Source organism: Conger conger, chromosome 12 (assembly GCF_963514075.1).
Source record: "Conger conger chromosome 12, fConCon1.1, whole genome shotgun sequence".
Taxonomy (NCBI): domain Eukaryota; kingdom Metazoa; phylum Chordata; class Actinopteri; order Anguilliformes; family Congridae; genus Conger; species Conger conger.
In genome coordinates, this window is record NC_083771.1 from 9867828 (window position 1) to 9889247 (window position 21420).

Sequence of the window (21420 nt, forward strand, 5' to 3'; positions counted from 1 at the left end):
GCGTCCGTGTGAAGCGTGCATCCGTGTGAAGCGTGCATCCGTGTGAAGCCTGCGTGTGAAGCGTGCGTGTGAAGCCTGCGTCCGTGTGAAGCGTGCGTGTGAAGCGTGCGTGTGAAGCGTGCGTCCGTGTGAAGCGTCCGTGTGAAGCGTGCGTGTAAAGCGTGCGTGTGAAGCGTGCGTGTGAAGCATGCGTCCGTGTGAAGCCTGCGTCCGTGTGAAGCGTGCGTGTAAAGCGTGCGTGTGAAGCGTGCGTGTGAAGCATGCGTGTGAAGCATGCGTCCGTGTGAAGCGTGCATCCGTGTGAAGCCTGCATCCGTGTGAAGCCTGCGTCCGTGTGAAGCGTGCGTGTGAAGCGTGCGTGTGAAGCGTGCGTGTGAAGCATGCGTCCGTGTGAAGCGTGCGTGTGAAGCGTGCGTGTGAAGACTGCGTCCGTGTGAAGCGTGCGTCCGTGTGAAGCCTGCGTCCGTGTGAAGCGTGCGTGTGAAGCGTGCGTGTGAAGCATGCGTGTGAAGCATGCGTCCGTGTGAAGCGTGCATCCGTGTGAAGCCTGCATCCGTGTGAAGCCTGCGTCCGTGTGAAGCGTGCGTGTGAAGCGTGCGTGTGAAGCGTGCGTGTGAAGCATGCGTCCGTGTGAAGCGTGCGTGTGAAGCGTGCGTCCGTGTGAAGCGTGCGTGTGAAGCCTGCATCCGTGTGAAGCCTGCGTCCGTGTGAAGCGTGCGTGTGAAGCGTCCGTGTGAAGCGTGCGTGTGAAGCATGCGTCCGTGTGAAGCGTGCGTGTGAAGCGTGCGTGTGAAGACTGCGTCCGTGTGAAGCGTGCGTGTGAAGCATGCGTCCGTGTGAAGCGTGCGTGTGAAGCGTGCGTGTGAAGACTGCGTCCGTGTGAAGCGTGCGTCCGTGTGAAGCCTGCGTCCGTGTGAAGCGTGCGTGTGAAGCGTGCGTGTGAAGCGTGCGTGTGAAGCGTCCGTGTGAAGCGTCCGTGTGAAGCGTGCGTGTGAAGCGTCCGTGTGAAGCGCGCATCCGTGTGAAGCGTGCGTGTGAAGCGTGCGTGTGAAGCGTCCGTGTGAAGCGCGCATCCGTGTGAAGCGTGTGTGTGAAGCGTGCGTCCGTGTGAAGCGTGCGTCCGTGCCGATGACGACCCGGCCCAGCCCATCTGTATACCTCGCTGTTAACGCCTCACCCCAGGTCAAGCTGGGAGAGCTACGCTGTGTTAATTACCGCGGTTCTGGCGTTAATGGGAGCGTGTGAGTGCGTTAGGGTCGGTCCGAGGGGTGGGGTTGGGGGGGGTTGTAGCAGGCAGCACACACACTGAGGCTGCGAGAGTTTCAGCGGGATTAGGACTGCCCTGCACTGCCTGTGAGTCTTTATATAACACACGGCCATCTGGCATCCAGGCCAAGCTGGGAAGGGGAACGGCGTCCGCCTCAAAAGCACCTCGTTTCTGCGATCTGTGGCGAGCCTGGGGGGTCACGCGCCGTTCGGGGGAGGAGGGTGGATGAGGGAAGGGGGGGGTCCTTCATGTTGGGTTTATTTATCCTCTTGGCCAGAATTCGCTGAAGAGAGAGTGAAACAAACAACAGATAAAGATTTGAGAAGAGGGCAGACCTCTGAAAAATTTAACTGTCTTCATTTCTTTAATTCTCTTTCTCTCTGCCACATGGGCTTTAAACATGCGCACACACAATCACACGCACGCGGACTAACAGAGACACACGCACGCACGCACACACAATCACACGCACGCGGACTAACAGAGACACACGCACGCACGCACACACAGTCAGACGCACATTCACACACACGCATGCACACGCACATATGCACACACACATGCAGACACACAGTCAGACACACATTCACACACGCGGACTAACAGAGACGCACACATGCACACATGCACGCACACGCACATATGCACACACACATGCAGACACACAGTCAGACACACATTCACACACGCGGACTAACAGAGACGCACACATGCACACATGCACGCACACACAGTCAGACACACATTCACACACACTCATGCACATGCACATATCCACACACACATGCAGACACACAGTCAGACGCACATTTACACACACATGCACAAACACAGATACACATACACATTATTATACACACATATACACAATATATATACACACACTTGCACACACACACACAGACAGAGCCTGATTTGCGGTCCCTGCTCTGTCACACTGCTGGCAGTATGTCCATGGTTGGGTTGGTACTGTGTGTCTGTGGTTGGGTTGGTACTGCGTGTCCGTGGTTGGGTTTGTACTGTGTGTCCGTGGTTGGGTTGGGTTTGTACTGTGTGTCCGTGGTTGGGTTTGTACTGTGTGTCCGTGGTTGGGTTTGTACTGTGTGTCCGTGGTTGGGTTTGTACTGTGTGTCCGCAGTAGGGTTGGTACTGCGTGTCCGGGGTGGGGTTGGTACTGCGTGTCCGCAGTTGGGTTTGTACTGTGTGTCCGTGGTTGGGTTGGGTTTGTACTGTGTGTCCGTGGTTGGGTTTGTACTGTGTGTCCGTGGTTGGGTTTCTACTGTGTGTCCGTGGTTGGGTTTGTACTGCGTGTCTGCAGTAGGGTTGGTACTGTGTGTCCGTGGTTGGGTTGGTACTGCGTGTCCGTGGTTGGGTTTGTACTGTGTGTCCGTGGTTGGGTTTGTACTGTGTGTCCGTGGTTGGGTTTGTATTGTGTGTCCGTGGTTGGGTTGGGTTTTTACTGTGTGTCCGTGGTTGGGTTGGGTTTGTACTGTGTGTCCGTGGTTGGGTTTGTACTGTGTGTCCGTGGTTGGGTTTGTACTGTGTGTCCGCAATAGGGTTGGTACTGTGTGTCCGTGGTTGGGTTCGTACTGCGTGTCCGTGGTTGGGTTTGTACTGTGTGTCCGTGGTTGGGTTTGTACTGTGTGTCCGTGGTTGGGTTTGTACTGTGTGTCCGTGGTTGGGTTGGTACTGCGTGTCCGTGGTTGGGTTTGTACTGTGTGTCCGTGGTTGGGTTTGTACTGTTTGTCCGTGGTTGGGTTTGTACTGCGTGTCCGCAGTAGGGTTTGTACTGCGTGTCCGTGGTTGGGTTGGTACTGCGTGTCCGTGGTTGGGTTTGTACTGTGTGTCCGTGGTTGGGTTTGTACTGTGTGTCCGTGGTTGGGTTTGTACTGCGTGTCCGCGGTGGGGTTGGTACTGCGTGTCCGTGGTTGGGTTTGTACTGTGTGTCCGTGGTTGGGTTTGTACTGTGTGTCCGTGGTTGGGTTGGTACTGCGTGTCCGCAGTAGGGTTGGTACTGCGTGTCCGCGGTGGGGTTGGTACTGCCTTCTGTACTCAGTCCTGGGGGAGTTCACGGCCCTGAACGTTCCCTCACACCGCGTGCGGCAGACCTCCGCGTCGTGTGGGACAGAGTGTGCGGGGGGTTGTGAGTCAGGTATCCTGAGGCTTAGAGGCCTTGTGTGGTGGGGGGTGGGCGAGGGCGTGGGGGAGGGATTAAGGGTGCTGGGGGGTGGGCAGCGGGGAGGGGGGGGGGGGGGGGCGACAGAGGGGAGGGGGGTTGGGCAAACTCGTAGGCATCAGCTTGCGAGCCGGAGAGACCACTGTTTGACTGAGCTCCGCTACCAGATTCTGAAATCCCTTTTTTTTTTTCTCGCTCCGATTCGTCTTCCCGGGGTTTAAAGCGTCCTCTCTCACACTTCAGTTCTTCGCCTCCCGCTGGTCCGTCCGAACCGCGCTTCCATGGGAGCAGGGAGGGGAGGGCAGGGGAATAAACGCTCTTTTGTGACAGCCCCCAGACTGCCAGCTACTAGGTGAGTGAGCAGCCTTTCATGCAATTAAGTGTCCGAAACCTTTTAAGTGAAACCGACTGCCGTTTGTTCACCGCACAAATAGAACGGGCTCTCGCTGAGGGATTAGACTGGTGGAGTTCATTATATTGGTGTTAAATCACTTTCTTTTAAATGCCTTGTGAGATTTTTTTTTCCCCCCGGTCCTTTTAACGGGCTGGTCTGATTTATTAAGTACTTCACTGTTGGTGAGTTTGAATGTGGGAACTGGAGTGCGATAACTGTAATCATGACCTCAGCGACATTTTAATAACGGCGCCGGGATGTGTTAGATCCATATCGAATCGGAGCGATCTGTTTTTGATGTTTTATGACTTTGGGGGGATGGAGATGAGTTTGGAAGGAGTTAGGAGTTCGCAACACAAACGGTGAATTTTGGCTGAACTGCGATCATCGTTTTAAAATGCGGGCTGCCCCCACAGGGTGGACGTGGGGGCTCTTACAGTGAAACGGTCTTCCCTGGGGATTAGTCTGTGGAAGGAAGCGGGGGGGGGGGGGGTTCCAGATCCAAATGTACCTCCAGACTTATGACCCTCTTCTCATGCACCCCGGAGTGCTTTTGCCCTGAGACCGCAGGAGAGAGTTCAGAGAGCCAAACGCCTGATCTGCTGAAATTAATATTAAGCCTGTAATGACATCCGCATTGAGAGAGAGAGAGAGAGGGGGGGGAAAGTGAGAGAGAGAGGGAAAGAGTCAGTGGGCGAGGAGGAAAGGTAGAGTGAGACACAGTGAGAGAGAGAGGGAGAGAGTGAGAGAGAGAGTGAGAGAGAGAGGGAAAGGGAGAGAGTGAGAGAGTGACAGTTGGTGAGTGAGAGAGAGAGGGAGAGAGAGAGAGAGAGAGAGACTGAGTCAGAGCCGCAACGGAATGCACATAATACCAGGACATTAGAACACATTTTCTTTTCAAAAACGTCAACAATTTTACCCAGATTCCCAACTTTCAGTAATATTAAAAGGCTCCCCTACATACTAGGGGAGAATATAGAATGTGTGACATTCACTGTAACTTCTGTAGCCTCCTGTCACAAGCTGAGGGACAACCAGTGAGACACCATCTCTGTTAGCTGTACTGTTAGTGGCTGTTGTTATTGTTACTGTCCTGATTAGTGTCATTTAGAAATTCATGTAGATTGTCTATAGATTTGGTTGTTTATTATTTATTTTTATATACATTTTATTCCAGTTTATTAGTCCTATGTCCTTGTTAATTGATTTATTGTTAAATGCTTTGGAAATATTGTTTGCATACATACAGTCAAACATTATTGAATTGAATTGACTGAGAGAGACAGACAGGCAGAGAGAGAGAGAGAGAGAGAGAGAGAGAGAGAGAGATTTTGCTGAAATGTGCAAGCTGCAAAGGGGATGGACCATCCAGGATGCGTTTTGGCGCTTGGCGTGTTTGTGCGTGCGCCCCCGCCCCCATGCGTTTACCCGTCGGGTTTTTCCGCTTCGTGGCCCGATGCACGGTCCGGAAAAAACGCGGATCGATGAATCTACGCAACACTTTAAAACGGGAGCGCGGCTTGCTTCAATCGCGTTCTCCTCTCTCCGATAAAAATAGGACAGGCTCCGCGCTCCGGACACACGCTCGCTGGGCTGAAAGATCCGCCGCGTTTAGAATGTGGATTTCTTTCACCGATTACTGCGACCTCGGAATCTGCCTTTACATTCACATCTGCTGTAACTCCTCTAACTCCTGTGACATAATTCACATTTATATAGGCAGAGCCCTGAAACTAGTCCTCTCCTCCAGTGTTTTTGGGCTGAATATTAATGTACAAATACTGCAAAATACTGCTACAAATAAGGTTGTTGACCACAGTATGTTTATCACAGCATTGTTCCTAATAAAAAAATAAATTATATTGTTCTTTTTGCAAAAAGGCGTTTTGTACGAGTACAGGTACAGGTTTAAGTTTCATACCAAAAATTTGAACAGAGCCTGACCGGCAATTCATCGCATCGAATATAAAATATGAAGGAATTAAAATGAGATGAGTAGCCTGATAAACAGATTAATGGTGGGCTCTGCCCAAAGTAGAAAACAGCTCTTTTCTCTGAGGGAGCTTTCTCTGTGATGTATTTATATATATATATATATATATATATAAATGATCAGTTTACAATTTAACCATTTAGCCAAAATTTTTGAAAAGTATATTTCACATGGAAAGCCAATGCCACTACAGTTAAAGTAGCACTGTGGTCAGTGTGCACCACAGATAATTGTATAGAATAATGTAGGATATATTAGAATGGTGAAGAGTTCAGTAGAATAGATATTTGCTCTTCTCCATTCTACTGGTGCAGAGCAGTATACCGTGCTGATTCATCCCCACAGGCAGGGGGCAGTGCGCTAATTACTCATGCATCACAGTAGCGTTGGGTGCATCCCAATCAAGTGGCCCAAATTTTTGAAGCTCATTTCCTGGTCATGCTGAGGTGCTCACTAGTGCCACTGCGGTTAGCTCCAGTATAGCTCCTGTTTTCAATGTAAAGTCAATGGTACAATTGCAGTGAAAATACAAAGTCAATAATTGTTTCTCACAAGAATATTTAGTCACAATCTGAGTTTTTTTTTCTTCTTCATCTAGCGCCTCCCCATATGCAGATTTTCTTTAGGTTATTGTGTTTCTAGGACAATACAGAATAGTGGACACATGCTTAGTGGAGGAGCCACATCGGCTTCCCTGCAGCACAGTCTCTGGCTCCAAACTATACAATATGGCAGCACCAGTAAACTTGACTTCCCAGGCTTAAAACCGCTTTTCACAATCCCATGGATAGTCAGTGGGTGATGTAACAGGCACTTGGTCCATATTCCACAGTCTGTGGTCCCAATACTCAAAAAATATACCCTCCTTTCCTCCATTACCACCGTGTCTCCTATCCTGTAGTATAGCGGGAGGAGACAGGTGGGGGATTTTTCAAATATTGGGACGTACCCATTGTATCATATGGCACACAGTTTTAGGTTGCCAAGCTATTATTGTGATATAAAAAGATATATTAATCCACACAAAATGCAGGCTGATTAACAACACATGGCAAATTAAATACACAGCAGTTAAACAGAGAGAAAGAGAGAGAGAAAGGGATGGAGAGAAAGAGATACAGACACAGACATAAGTATTATTAATGGCATTTATATTGGTTGTTTGTTTAGAAAACTCCCCGTGTATATGGCTCAAGAGGCATCTGTCTGGTTCACAATTCTCAAAATCCAGGGGTGCTATTGAAAATAATAATAATACCTTGCATTTATACGTATAGCACTTTTCTCATACTCAAAGCGCTTTACAGTGATGAGGGGGTAACTCATCTCAACCACCAACAATATGTAACACCCACCTGGATGATGCAACAGCTGCCATCTTGCACCAGAATACTCACCACACATAATCTGAGGTGGAGAGGGAGAGAACTATTATTTCGGCAATTAAATCCGGATATGATTAGGTGGCAGGTTGAGGGACACTAGCTCTACTCTCAGCCCTACACTACACACACACACACACACGACACAGAATGACAGAGCAGGAAGAGTTAACACACACTGAGAGTTAATACCTAATGGCCTGCAGTGGCAATGTGGGCGATACGTGCACAACCACACACACACACTGACTCATTACTGAAAACATTCTCTGCCTGATTTCATAGATAAGTGTGTTCCAAGAATTATAAAACTATGGTGTGTGTGTGTGTGTGCCATACTCTATGGGTCAGACCAAAATACGGAATAAAAGAAATAGCGCTGCTGAAAGTTGTCTCTTTTAAAATATGTGCGCAGAGCTGATTCTCTGAGAGACCTTTAAATACCAACTCCACTGACCTCCTGAAACATTTATATTCATCTGCACAGCTCAGCAGGGGGGCAGCACGTGCACCGCGCTGCAGTCTGCAGGAAGTGCAAGGCCCGGCAGGGAGATGTGATTGACGGGTGTGGTCTGACCGGCCTTATTTCTGAGCCGGGGTTTCCAGTACACACCACCACAGACCCTGTCTGCTGTGGTTGGAATGATATGGGAAGACAAATCTGGAAGATTCCCAACTACCAGAAAACATTATTGTTTTACGATGATGTAAAAAGATAAAGAGATATGGTATGACAACATCGTAGCAACATCTTCTCTTTTAACCACACCCTGGCCTCTTCTTTCTAGCTAACGTTGTAAATGCAGTAGGTCCAGGTAAATTGGTCTGCACTTGCATTTTTTAATCTGCATGAAAACTGCAACCTAACACAACAGGAGAAAAACTGGCAAAACTCCTTAACTGAAAACGTTTTTACTAACAGAACTGGCGACCTGTGTTGGAGCAGTCATTTTAAGCTCATGGCTGGCTGCACTCTGTGAGCTTGAATGTGTGCGGAGCGCTCGGTTCATTGTGTCTGATTCTACCTTTGCCCTCTTGGGGAGCGTTTGGTATTTGTGGATGTGCGCTCATGCAGTTATGCTGTTCTGTGTCACTGAAACACACATTTACATACGGTCCCTGCAGGGCTCCCTACAGATCTGAAGCAGAAGGCTCACGCAGATTTTGAGTTTTTCCTCAAAAAGCCAAATCATAATTCAGATTTAGCTGTTTTGTTGCAGACGGAAGGCACACTAGGGCAGTGGTGTCAAACTCAGCGCCATAGAGAGCCATGTGCGTGCTGTTCCACAGAATGTATACAAAGTGGAATGTGTTTGTTTTGTTTAAAAGTACAATAGGTAATTTTGGGCTTGTAACGGTCAAGAGAGGAATTGCAGCAGCAAACACGCTCAAACCACAACACTGTTTATCCCATCCTTTATCTGCGTACGCATTGTACGCCATTGGCTGTGGCAATTAGAACCAATTTTCAACCAATGAGCTTGAATTATTGTACAGCTGTGCAATGTTGTCAGCCCATCAACTGCATATTTTGAAACCCAAATTTAAGGACTATGAACAGAGGCAGAGGTTGAGTCAATAGGTCAGTGAGTCTTTTTCAATGATAGGAAGGGATTTACAATGGTCTTGTAACAATGTTTTAACACAAAATTCTTACCTATTATACCTTTAAGTAACAACTGTTGCTCATATGATGTGCTTTAATGCAGTTCAATGCATATGCAATGCATATGGCTCCAATGAGTAATTGGAATTAATTAAGGCAGCATTAATTGGTTGGAATTAAAATGTGCATACACATGGCCCTCCATGGCAACAAGTTCTGGTGCTGTTCTGCCTGGCGCGTGGTAGCGATAGTGGTTTGAGATGGTATGGGTTTGGGTAGTGGATTGAGGTGGTATGGGTATGGGTAGTGGTTTGAGGTGGTATGGGGTTGGGTGGTGGTTTGAGGTGGTATGGGTTTGGGTGGTGGATTGAGGTGGTATGGGTTTGGGTAGTGGTTTGAGGTGGTATGGGTTTGGGTAGTGGTTTGAGTCTGTGAGTGTGGGGTTACTGTATTTAGTTCTCTGTTCCGTTACCTGTACAGCCTGAAGTGTGCTTCTCCAAAGAGGGAGTGTATCATGAAGCAGGGCTACTGAGTTAGCCAGATAACTGCACGAAGCAGGGTTACTGAGTTAGCTGGATAACTGCATGAAGCAAGGTTACTGAGTTAGCTGTGTATCAGGAAGCAAGGTTACAGAGTTAGCTGTGTATCAGGAAGCAGGGTTACTGAGTTAGCCAGTGGATTGAGGTGGTATGGGTTTGGGTATAGGTGATATTATTAGCCACTGTGTTTGAGACTTTTGGCTGTGCGAGTGGCTTGTTTTTCAGCTGCCAATCCGACCGTAGCGAAATCAGATTTCGACGAGGCCACTTTGTGCTTTATGTTTTTTTCTCTCCACCTCCATCTATTTTCTTTTTCTCAATTCTGGCATAACTGACTTTCAGCTTCAGGGAAAAATGTGATTATACCATTATATATCATTATATCATTATCATTATTTCATTCCATTCCACACCCACACATGCATGCACACAAACATGCAAGCGCACACACACACACACACACACACACACACACACACACACACACACACACACACACACATACATGCTTTTATAATATAATTCTTAAGAAAAAGATTAACTCTACAACCTATTCACTAACGTAAATGCAGTTTCCTATGTATGCCACGTTATACATGCATATAACATAAACAAGAACAACATCAAACATACTGTCAAACATATGCCATGTGATAAACAACATATGTAGTGTGTAGAAAATGATTAACTGTACATGTTGACAGTTATTGAGCTGCTGTTGTCACAACGGGTTTGCACATACAAAGCAGCTAGAGGGGGTTATGTGTCCCTCACCCAGTCGATGGTTTTCTCTCTTTCTCTCTCTCTTTCTGTCTTTCTTTCTTCTTTCTCTCTGTTACCCTTTTATCTTTCTCTCATTTCAATTAAGAATTATTCATTGGCTTGAAAAATGTACTTTCAAATATTGCCATGGTGTACATTCAAATAAGTACATTTGCACTTGAGCAATTATTCTATCACAATAATTGCTTTACCTTTAATGTGGTAACAACAACAATGACCATGATAATTATACAGAATAATAATAATAATAATAATTTTTTGGTGCTCAACCAGCATCTGTTGGTTGAGCACCAAAATAAAAATATGGTTGCTATTGGAGCTATTGGCCCTTCTCATAACATGATTTGTAGTTTCTTCTTGTTGGTTAGGAAATATAAGTATTTTATAATGACAGATAATTTGTTGAAGCAATATGTCCTAATTTCCGAATATTTTCCACAACGTAGGAAAAAGTAAATCTCTGTTTCTGCTTCTCCTGTCTTACAGTGACCACATACATTCTTCTTTTGGTGACTACACATTCCCATGTCTGCCTTTTTCAGTGGGAAGTGTGGTCACTGAGACTGTGCTTGGTCAGAATCTCTCTCTCTCACCCTCCCCCTCTCTGTCTCTCTCTCTCATTTTCCCCTCGTACCACAGAACAGTAATTACTCTGCTTTCTCTCAGATGCATGAGTAAATATTTAATGTGTGGTTTCCTGCGCGTAATCATCTTTTTTTCATGCTCGGATGTTGGGAATTAGGGGCAGTGTTGCTGGGGCAGTTTGTGCGCACAAGAGGGTAATGGGCAGAAATGGAGCGACCTCTGTCCCTTTCACTGAATCCTGGTCTGCATGCACCCGGATCTGAGAAGAGACCCTCTTATCCCGTCAGTCTACTGTTCCACCTCTCAATACGGCCTTTCTTTCTTTACGTTCTTATCCACTGCAACTTATGTAAGTGCATTAGGAAAAGCTTTAGCCAACAAAGAGCTGGTGCTAAGCCATCAGCTCGCAACCCTTATGAGCCCTTAATACATACCTCAGAAGAAGTAAATATGCAAAGCTACAATATGAAGCTAAGTGCCCTGGTAGCTGGAAGAGTGACACTGATTACATTGTGCATCACATAGATACACTGTAGATGGAGAGTTGCATTTATATAGTGCTTTTCTCACACTCAAAGGACTTTACAGTGAAGAGGGGAAAACTTGCCTCAACCACCACCATGGCAGCCATTTTGTGCCAGAATGCTCACCACACATCAGCTGAGCGTCAAGCTATGTTTTGAAACGGCCGGTAGCTGGTAATTTCAAGTTGGTCATAGCTGGAGTTTTACACCAGGGAAAAGAATTTGGTGAGCCACAATGCCGTTTAATTGGGTGTGTTTTCTGTCTGTGGAGCATGTACGGTCTCCCTGCAGCAAGTCTTGGTTATCAGAGAGTCCTTTCATTAAGTGCATTCAGTTAGAGGTGAGTCAGTCTGTGAGTGAGGGGTTACTGTATTTAAAGTACATTCAGTTAGAGGTGAATCAGTCTGTGAGTGTGGGGTTACTGTATTTAAAGTGCATTCAGTTAGAGGTGAGTCAGTCTGTGAGTGTGGGGTTACTGTATTTAAAGTGCATTCAGTTAGAGGTGAATCAGTCTGTGAGTGAGGGGTTACTGTATTTAAAGTGCATTCAGTGAGAGGTAAATCAGTCTGTGAGTGTGGGGTTACTGTATTTAAAGTGCATTCAGTTAGAGGTGAGTCAGTCTGTGAGTGTGGGATTACTGTATTTAAAGTGCATTCAGTTAGAGATAAATCAGTCTGTGAGTGTGGGGTTACTGTATTTAAAGTGCATTCAGTTACAGGTAAATCAGTCTGTGAGTGTGGGGTTACTGTATTTAAAGTGCATTCAGTTAGAGGTGAATCAGTCTGTGAGTGTGGGATTACTGCATTTAAAGTGCATTCAGTTACAGGTAAATCAGTCTGTGAGTGTGGGGCTACTGTATTTAAAGTGCATTCAGTTAGAGGTAAATCAGTCTGAGTGTGGGGCTACTGTATTTAAAGTGCATTCAGTGAGAGGTGAGTTGGTCTGTGAGTGTGGGATTACTGTATTTAAAGTGCATTCAGTTAGAGGTGAATCAGTCTGTGAGTGTGGGGTTACTGTATTTAAAGTGCATTCAGTTAGAGGTGAATCAGTCTGTGAGTGTGGGGTTACTGTATTTAAAGTGCATTCAGTTAGAGGTGAATCAGTCTGTGAGTGTGGGGTCACTGTATTTAAAGTGCATTCAGTTAGAGGTAAATCAGTCTGAGTGTGGGGTTACTGTATTTAAAGTGCATTCAGTTAGAGGTGAATCAGTCTGTGAGTGTGGGGTTACTGTATTTAAAGTACATTCAGTTAGAGGTAAATCAGTCTGTGAGTGTGGGGTTACTGTATTTAAAGTGCATTCAGTGAGAGGTGAGTTGGTCTGTGAGTGAGGGATTACTGTATTTAAAGTGCATTCAGTTAGAGGTGAATCAGTCTGTGAGTGTGGGGTTACTGTATTTTGTTCTCTGTTCCGTTACCTGTACAGCCTGAAGTGTGCTTCTCCAAAGAGGGAGTGTATCATGAAGCAGGGCTACTGAGTTAGCCAGATAACTGCACGAAGCAGGGTTACTGAGTTAGCTGTGTATCAGGAAGCAAGGTTACAGAGTTAGCTGTGTATCAGGAAGCAGGGTTACTGAGTTAGCCAGATAACTGCACAAAGCAGGGTTACTGAGTTAGCCAGATAAGTGCACAATGCAGGGTTACTGAGTTAGCTGTGTATCAGGAAGCAGGGTTACTGAGTTAGCCAGATAACTGCACGATGCAGGGTTACTGAGTTAGCTGTGTATCAGGAAGCAGGGTTACTGAGTTAGCCAGATAAGTGCACGACGCAGGGTTACTGAGTTAGCCAGATAAGTGCACGATGCAGGGTTACTGAGTTAGGTGGATAGGCTCACGGAGTAAAACCCAGCACAGCTGTTTTTACATCAGTCCATGTTCCAGTTTTGCAAGGACTCTGGGGTTTACTTAACCACATGCTTAAATCATATTTAATTGGTCTATCCACAGTATAAAATGTAGAAATGTATAAAACGTATTATTAACATGCATTCTGTACGTATGTGGAGCGTGACACAACGGACACAATGGCTGTTGTTCTGGCTGTGTACATTGCACATTGGATTTGAATCATACTTCCACCCCATCATGCATCAGTGCACTCTTCTTAATGACGTTCCAGTGATGTTTTGGTAAACCCATTGTTTGGCCTATGTCTCTCCCTGCATTCTGTGTTATTTCTCCGCCTATAATGGCTGTCATTGGCACAATTCTGGTCCTCAAACCCCAATAACAGACTCCAAATGCAGTTAAAAGCCTCGAATCAAGACTAGATTCTGAAAGCTCTCTTGTACCAGTTCAGTAAAGAAGAGACTGAACACACTGACTAATCAGAAACACCCGCGAAGCCATTTGTCCCAAATGTTATGGCACGTGTAATGGAGGGACTATGTAAACCCTGAAATTAAAGGTGACCGTCCACACTTTAAACTCATATTCATTGTTTCATTTCAAATCCAATGTACTTGGAGTACTGAGCCAAAACAACAGAAATTGTGTCACGGTCCAAATACTCAGACTGCACTTTATATTAAAAATGTATTTAGTAAATACCAAAATATATGTATGCCTGTGTCACTTGTACCAAATCACTCACAGGTTATTTCATGTACAGTATTGTGCAAAAACGTGGGCACCCCTGGTGAAAAAGCCTTTTGCAATTAATATATAAGTGAACAGAAGCGAACCTGACCTGTAAATGGTACAAAGTTAAACATTACACATTTTCATCAAATTTTAAAGCAAGATAACTTTTAATTTAATTTTTTTACAATTTCGAAACAATAAAAAAAGGAAAAGGCCCCGTGCAAAAGTTTGGGAACCCTGTCAATGTATATATTTTTTCAATTCCTTATCATTTCGTGACAGGTGCCTCTCCACATCCAGTGGCGCGTCGTTTCTCTGATGTGAGTGGAAAGGCGTAACGTTTTTATGGCCACCAGTTGAACAAAGACGCTCACTTTTGTGCTCTTTCTCCAGGGGTACAGACTGCCCTCCGTGCTGTTCATTAAACCTGCGTTTATGCGTTTATTTACTCGCTCCGTGGCCACTGCAGTCAGTGCGCATTCAGACGTGTGCACGTTTGTGTCCTTTTTGCTTTTTTTATTTACTGCCCGATGGCTGCAGGGCTTAGTGATGGGTGACCAGTTGCCCGGGACCCTTCGCCCATCTCCCTTTCATTCCACGCTCGGCTGTTGTCCGGTTCGGCTCGCTTTTTGCCAGGAGCTCTGTGTCTTTCTCCAAACGGCGGTGATTTATGGCTTCAGGGGACAAAGCGGCGGGGCCCGGGGTCCATGCAGGTTGCTGTCCGGGGCGGTGCGGGGGCCTTTTAAACATCGAGATGTTTAATTAAAGTATAAATCTTCTGAGGTCACGCCGTCGCCCCGGAAACGTCTTCTTCCTCCTGTGGGAATCCTGGAGGGGGGGAGGGGAGGAGGGAGTAACCGGGGGGTGTGAGGGTTTGGGGGGAGTTGGTACAGTCTTCCCTGTGTGTAAAAGCTAACGTGATTAAGAACGCCTCACGAGGTGGACATATTATTTTTGAGGTAATGCAAGGCCCTCCCTCTCTCGCTCTCACCCACCTATGAGGACAGGGTTCCGCCAGTGGGCGGGACTGAGGGGGGGGTTGGGGACATCTCTTGAGTGGAAATTGAGTTTTACTGGGGGGCACGGGGAACGGGGACGGGGGGGGGCGGGGGGTAGGCAGTTCGGGACCTGATGCTCCTCGCTGAGGGGAGAGGGAGGAGGAGCGGTATTGTGTCCCGGTTGAATGGCTCCTTTATAAGCGGGACGTCTAAAAAAGACATTGCAGCCTGGGTGAGGCTCGGTCTCCGTGGTAACCTCGCAGGGGGGGTCGGGGGGATAATGGAGTGAGAGGAGTTCTCTTTTGCCCCCCCCCCACCCCTCTCTCTCTCGCAGTGTCTCTTGCCCACCACACTCAGATGCTCAGAGCTGCTTCCTGGTGGCAGTGTGTCCGGAACTTTCTGCCTGGGGCACACGCTCGAAGGCTCTGCTCCCAAACCCACAGGGAGGACACCTCTCTGCTGCCTGACCGTCCCGAGACACCGAGGAGCGCTCTGAAAACGCGCTCACTTCCCGTCCCCCGTCGGGACCGAGCGCGGGTGCGAGGGAGGGGTCCGGACCTTCCGCGCAGAGATGTTTTGGAAGGGCAGTGTTTCGGCCCGTGACTCCTTCGTCTTTCTTACAGAGGAAGTGCTGTCAAGCCATGGTGCCACTCCTGAGACCACAAGCGCCGAGAATATGCAATGCTTAACGGTGAGTGCCTCTGCTTCTCTGCTGTGTGTGAGAGAGAAGGTGTTTCTGCGTGTCTCTACGAGTTTGTCCATATGTCTGTGTGCATGTATGTGCATATGTGTTTGTGTTAACGTGTGTTTGTGTGTGTGCATTCATGTGTAAACGTGAATGCCTGATGTTAAATTCCCCCACTCTTGAGTGGAGTTTGGAAACTGAAGCTCTCCCTGTGGAAAACAGTGAGTGTGTGTGAGTGAGTGTGAGTGGGTGGATGTGAGTGTGTGTCTGTGTATGTGAATGTATGTGAGTGTGAGTAAGTGTGAGTGAGTGTGTGTGTGTGTGTGTGTGTGTGTGTGAGCGTGAGTGTGAGTGTGAGTGTGAGTGTGAGTGAGTGTGTGTGAGTATGTGTGAGTGTGTGTGAGTGGGTGTGTGTGTGTGAATGTGAGTGTGAGTGTGTGTGTGTGTGTGTGTGTGTGTGAGTGAGTGTGTGTGTGAGTGTGTGTGAGTGTGTGTGTGTGTTCTCCCACTGTACAGTGAGGGAGCTCTCCCTGTGGAGAAGTGCATGTGCGGAGGTGAAGCTGTGTGGGTTCTGATCTGAATCCTGGCTGACTGAACCTCTCTCTGATGGATCAGGGCTGATGACAGGCTGTAGAGTAATGGACTGAGTGTGCCACTGTGGACACTGCTGAGCCCAGAGCAGCCCTGTGACCTGCCCTGTGTTTGGGGCAGCGTTGAGTGCTCCTGTTGCATTTTGGGTAGTTCTAAGTGCCTTGCATTGTGTATCGAGCAGTATTTAATATCTTGTGCTGTCTTGGATAAGTGGATAAGTGTGGTGGGGCAGTGTTGGGTATAATGTGCTGTGTTTGGGACAGTGTTGAGTATTGGGTGCTGTGTTTGGGGCAGTGTTCAGTATAATGTGCTGTGTTTTGGACTGTGTTGAGCCTGAATGGCCGATCATCTGCAACCACAGCCGCGTCCATCCGGCAAACCCCACTGCCAGTGGGGGTGAGTGTACACATTCAGGGTTCTCCTCCAGTGGGGGTGAGTGTACACATTCAGGGTTCTCCTCCAGTGGGGGTGAGTGTACACATTCAGGGTTCTCCTCCAGTGGGGGTGAGTGTACACATTCAGGGTTCTCCTCCAGTGGGGGTGAGAGTACACATTCAGGGTTCTCCTCCAGTGGCGGTGAGTGTACACATTCACGGTTTTCCTCTGAAACATGCGGTACTGCCAACTGCCTCTTCTCACACCACAGAAACTTCTCACACGACAGCTGAGCTCGTACAGAGAGGAGTCAGGAGAACTGTGCGGTCCCCAGGCGCCCTGCGGGGTGATAAACAGCGATAAACGGCGATAAACACAGATCCCTAAACGAACAGACCATTCAGTACCTTGGGAGACGCAGTCGGCAATCGCGCATCGACCTATGTGTGTGCCCGTACTGGCCACAGTCGCTGCAGCTGTGGTCGATCCGAGACCGCCAGGCTCACCCACGCATGACAGTGAGCCACCCAGCATGTCTGAGGGCCAGCTTCTAGAGTGGAGTCCATTTTGTGTGTCCATTTTGTGTGTGCCCTTAGCTCGACACGGAGTGGCATGTGACGACGCTTGTACTACTCAGGCCGAAGTTCAGCAAACAAATGAAAACATTTCCTCTGTAACTTATATGAACTGGGCAGCTAGGTTTTCCTTGTCAGCACAGGAATGCATGAAAACTGAAATCTCGTCCTGTTTGTGTCATGGGGTTGGTGCTGTGGGTTAACACTTGCAGGTTGTTATTTTGGTCTTTCTGCTGAAAGGGTCCTCTCCCTCTGTGCCTGGGGAACGGACTGCCCAGGAGAAAGGAAGCTTGTGATCACGTGATCACGCCTCATTAACAAAAATGTCAAAACAAGCAATGTGGGCGGCGTGGAACCCTGATGGTAGCTGTTCTCCCGTGTTCCTCCTTCATATAGGGTTCCCCACAGGTGTCATCCATCCTGCAACCAAAGTCAAGAACACACAGCACACCGGACTGGTGCTACAAGGGGCAGCAGGGAGCGGTCAGGCGCAGGGTGGAGGGAACGAGGGAATATGGGCGGGGAAGAGAGAGAGAGGATGGGAAAAGAGCCTGAAAGAAAGGGAGAGAGGGATGGAGAGACACAAAAAGAGAATGGAAGAGGGAGAACATGGGAGTGGGGAGAGATGGTGAAATGAGGGTGGGTGTGATAAAGAAAGGATGAGAAGGAGAGAGAAAGAGGAATAGAGTGACTGACAGAAAGAGTAAAGAAAAGGCGAAGGAAGTGTGTGTGAGAGAGGAGCGATCTCCGTCGTGAGTTTTTGTGCCGTAAATGGATTCACTCACTCCCCCGAAAAGCTGCTAGAAGGTTCTCTTTCATCTCTGTCCCAGTGTGTGTGTGTGTGTACGTGTACGTGTGAGAGATTATGGGCACCCTTCAATGAAAACAAGCAAAATGCCCCCTTTTAAACCCCAAGCAGAACTGTGGAGAAGACTGAATGGTCTTTTCTATCTTTAAGTAACAGTTACTGTGACGGGCGCCTTTATGTCAGCTTTAGGCCGCTCTTTCAGACACTAACTCCTTCTGTGCTAACTTCCCACGTTTCTCCGTGTAATGGCTTCCAACTAAAAATGCATCATTTTGTCGACCAATTACGAGGCGGCGGGGTCACATTCTCTGGCTCCGCCTCCTTGTTATGTTTGTCTCCTTTCTTTCCATCTTGGTATGGTTTTGTTTATCAGCTTTCCTCATTTCTCACCTCAGAGGGGGGCACAAGAGAATAATTGTGATAACAATAACGAAATCTACTCACTCCTAAACCTGACCTTCCGCTGGGGGTGTAGGATGTGGGCGGGCGGGATGGAGGTGTGAAAGAATTAAACAAAATAAACACGATGTCCGGTCAGGGACTGTGTCCGCTCAGTGTAGAGAGGAACAGTGTGGCAGGGGCACTGAGAGCACTGGCCTTTTGAGTGTGTGTGTCTGTGTGTACTGTGTGTGTGTGTGCGTGTGTGTGTGTGTACTCTATGTGTGTGTGTCTGTGTGTACTGTGTGTGTGTGTGTGTGTGTACTCTATGTGTGTGTGTCTGTGTGTACTGTGTGTGTGTGTGTGTACTGTATGCGTGTGTGTGTATACTGTGCTGTGTGTGTGTACTGTGTGTATGTGTACTCTATGTGTGTGTGTGTCTGTGTGTACTGTGTGTGTGTGTACTGTATGTGTGTGTGTGTACTGTGTGTGTGTGTGTGTGTGTATTGTATGTGTGTGTGTGTACTGTGGTGTGTGTGTGTACTGTGTGTATGTGTACTCTATGTGTGTGTGTACTGTGTGTGTGTGTATGTACTGTGGTGTGTGTGTGTGTACTGTGTGTGTGTATGTACTGTATGTGTGTGTGTTTCTGTGTATGTTTGTGTGTATATGTGTTTGTATGTGTCTGTATGTGTGTATCTGTGTGTAGGTTTGTGTGTGTGTATGTGTGAGCTTGTGTGTGTATGTGTCTGTGTGTGTGATGAGAGTGGGAGGGGTTCAGGGGGCAGGTGGGAGTTTGCGTAGGAGTAGTTTCAGTCCCGCTCTTGGTCCTGGGACGTCAGGAAGCAGGCCGAGCAAGCCACCAGGCCAGGGGGCTCTGGGGGGCGGAGGTCGGGGGCGAGGGGGTGGGGGTGAGGTCACTTCCTGTAATTCTTCTGACGCCGTGAGTTCCCATGAGCAGGAAGGCCAAGTGCAGTCTGCTCTGGAGCCGGGGGAGAGGCACGTGAAACGGCCGTCCAGTCCTCCTGTCATTCTGCGCGCGCACACACACACGCGTTTACCTGCCTGGGACAGTGGAGCAGCAGAGATGCACGCCACCCAGAGTCTCTCCAGGGTCTGTCAGGGCCGCAAACTGCCGCAGGTTTGTCCCATGAGCTCCAGGGGACCAGGGAGGAAGAGGGGTGGGGGTTTAAGGGGTTGAGTTGGTGGGTGTAGGTGCAGCGCTGTTTGATTTCTGTGATGTTGAATGTTTGCTGTATATCCCTGCTGGGGAGTTTGTGTGCCATTGCTGTGGTTGAGGGTGTGGAGACAGTATTGAGAGTATAAGTTAATTAAGTTAAGCTAATTCTGTGCTTGTGTTGTGTGTGTTGAGCTATGTCGGTGTGTCTCTGTGTGGTACTGCTTCTCTGGTGTGAGTATGATGATGTGTCTATGTAAGGTGCTGTGTCCCTGTATGATGATGTGTGTTCATGTTAGGTGCAGTGTCCCCGTGTGACGATGTGTGTACATGTTAGGTGCTGTGTCCCCGTATGATGATGTTTCCCTGTATGATGATGTGTGTCCATGTTAGGTGCTGTGTCCCCATATGATGATGTGTGTCCATGTTAGGTGCTGTGTCCCCATATGATTTTGCAGTTGCAGTTGCAATTGTACTTACCTCTAGGGTCTTTCAGCGAACTTATCCCTGGTTATGGGTATGCACTTTGTTGTACGTCGCTCTGGATAAGAGCGTCTGCCAAATGCCAATAATGTAATGTAATGTAATATGATGATGTGTGTCCATGTTAGGTGCTGTGTCCCCATATGATGATGTGTGTCCATGTTAGGTGCTGTGTCCCTGTATGATGTGTATCTAAGTCGTGGTGTATTTCAGTATGAAGATGCTTTTGTGTATGGTCCTATGTGCCTGACCAGTGATGTGTCTACATATGATGATGTACGAGTGTATAATGATGTCTTCTTGTATTATTGTGTGGGTATGCCTTCATAAGAGGATGCAAAATGTGTTTTCGGTGCAAAAAGGAATTTGCAGTGACGTGAATTAAAATGAGTCAATGAGGGGAAAAAGAGCCAATGTTCTTGCAGTTCTCTGAATCCTGAAGAGTGGGTTAGAAAATGAGAGAGAGGGAGAATGAAATGCATGTTTGTATTTGTGTGTGTGTGTGTATGTCTGTGTATGTGATTATTTGTGCCTGTGCCTGTGTGTTTTGCTTCATGTGTGTGCTTTTATGTGTTTGTATGTCCGTATGTGTGTGTGTGTGTGTGTGTGTGAGTGTGTGTGCATGTGCGCGTGTGTGTGTGTGTGTGTGTGTGTGTGTGTGTGTGCGTGAGAGGAGGGCGTGTCTGATTTAGGGTCCTGGTTAAAAATCAGCCTCCCTTCCTTTTCCATCCAGCAGTTTTTATTATCTAATCACTTTAGTTTTGTAATTGCATGCTTTGTGGATTTTTAATGGATGTTAGTTTTGGGAATAAAAGCTGTGATTTTATGACAATTCTTGGATGGCACATTAACCTGCATGTTTTATAGCTGTTGCGCTTGGCGTGGGAATGTTGTTAGCCTAAACTGGCAGTGCGTTTCCCCAAAGTGAAGCTGTTGTTCTCCACTGCTAGGCTATATACTACACAACAATGGTTGCAAAACTGAGTGAATCGACACAATTGATTTGCTTGTGGAAGTTGATGGTTGCCCATGCCCACCTACCCTACTCTGACCTTCCCATGCTCACAGGTCAAACTCTGCCTGTACAAAATGGCTGCCAATAAATGCCAACCATTTCCTTTCCATCCGTCTTATGGACGTGCTGCACAATGGAGATGAGAACGTTTGGCCTGCTACGTGGCGCAAGCAGGTTTTGTGCAGTTCTGCGGCACTCCAAAATATCAACGTGCCCCCGTTACTGCTGAGTGTGAATGTTACTGTTCATCTGTTCTCAAATTCAAGCTCTTAGGCTTTATGAGGGACAGTTTTCGTGGTGGAAACTAAAAACAATAAAACAAACAAACAAGAAAAACAAGGAAATGCACTGTGTGGTCTCAATGACTGACCTGGAAACAGTGTATTGTCTTGCCCCTCAGATTCAATTGTAGCAGCCGTTTCATCTCACAGACGGGTTCCTCGTGTATGGGATTTCTCTCTTGCGTTTGTTCATAGGTTTTGATTGAATTCTGTGCTGACTGAATT

At 47.5% G+C, this 21420-nt stretch overlaps 1 protein-coding gene across 2 annotated transcripts in view; it reads left to right on the plus strand.

The window, feature by feature from the left end:
* Positions 1-3770: 3770 nt before the first annotated feature.
* The window catches only part of LOC133141713 (regulator of G-protein signaling 3-like), a 117712-nt gene continuing 100062 nt past the window's right edge, over positions 3771-21420 (plus strand). The window contains exons 1-2 of one of the 2 annotated variants that reach the window (XM_061262366.1): positions 3771-3795; positions 15451-15518. In XM_061262366.1, the coding sequence (XP_061118350.1) occupies positions 15504-15518 (15 nt within the window). In that variant the 5' untranslated portion in view covers positions 3771-3795; positions 15451-15503. Of the gene's footprint in view, positions 3796-15324; positions 15519-21420 lie in introns of those variants that run through there. The other variant, XM_061262365.1, reaches the window with a different exon arrangement.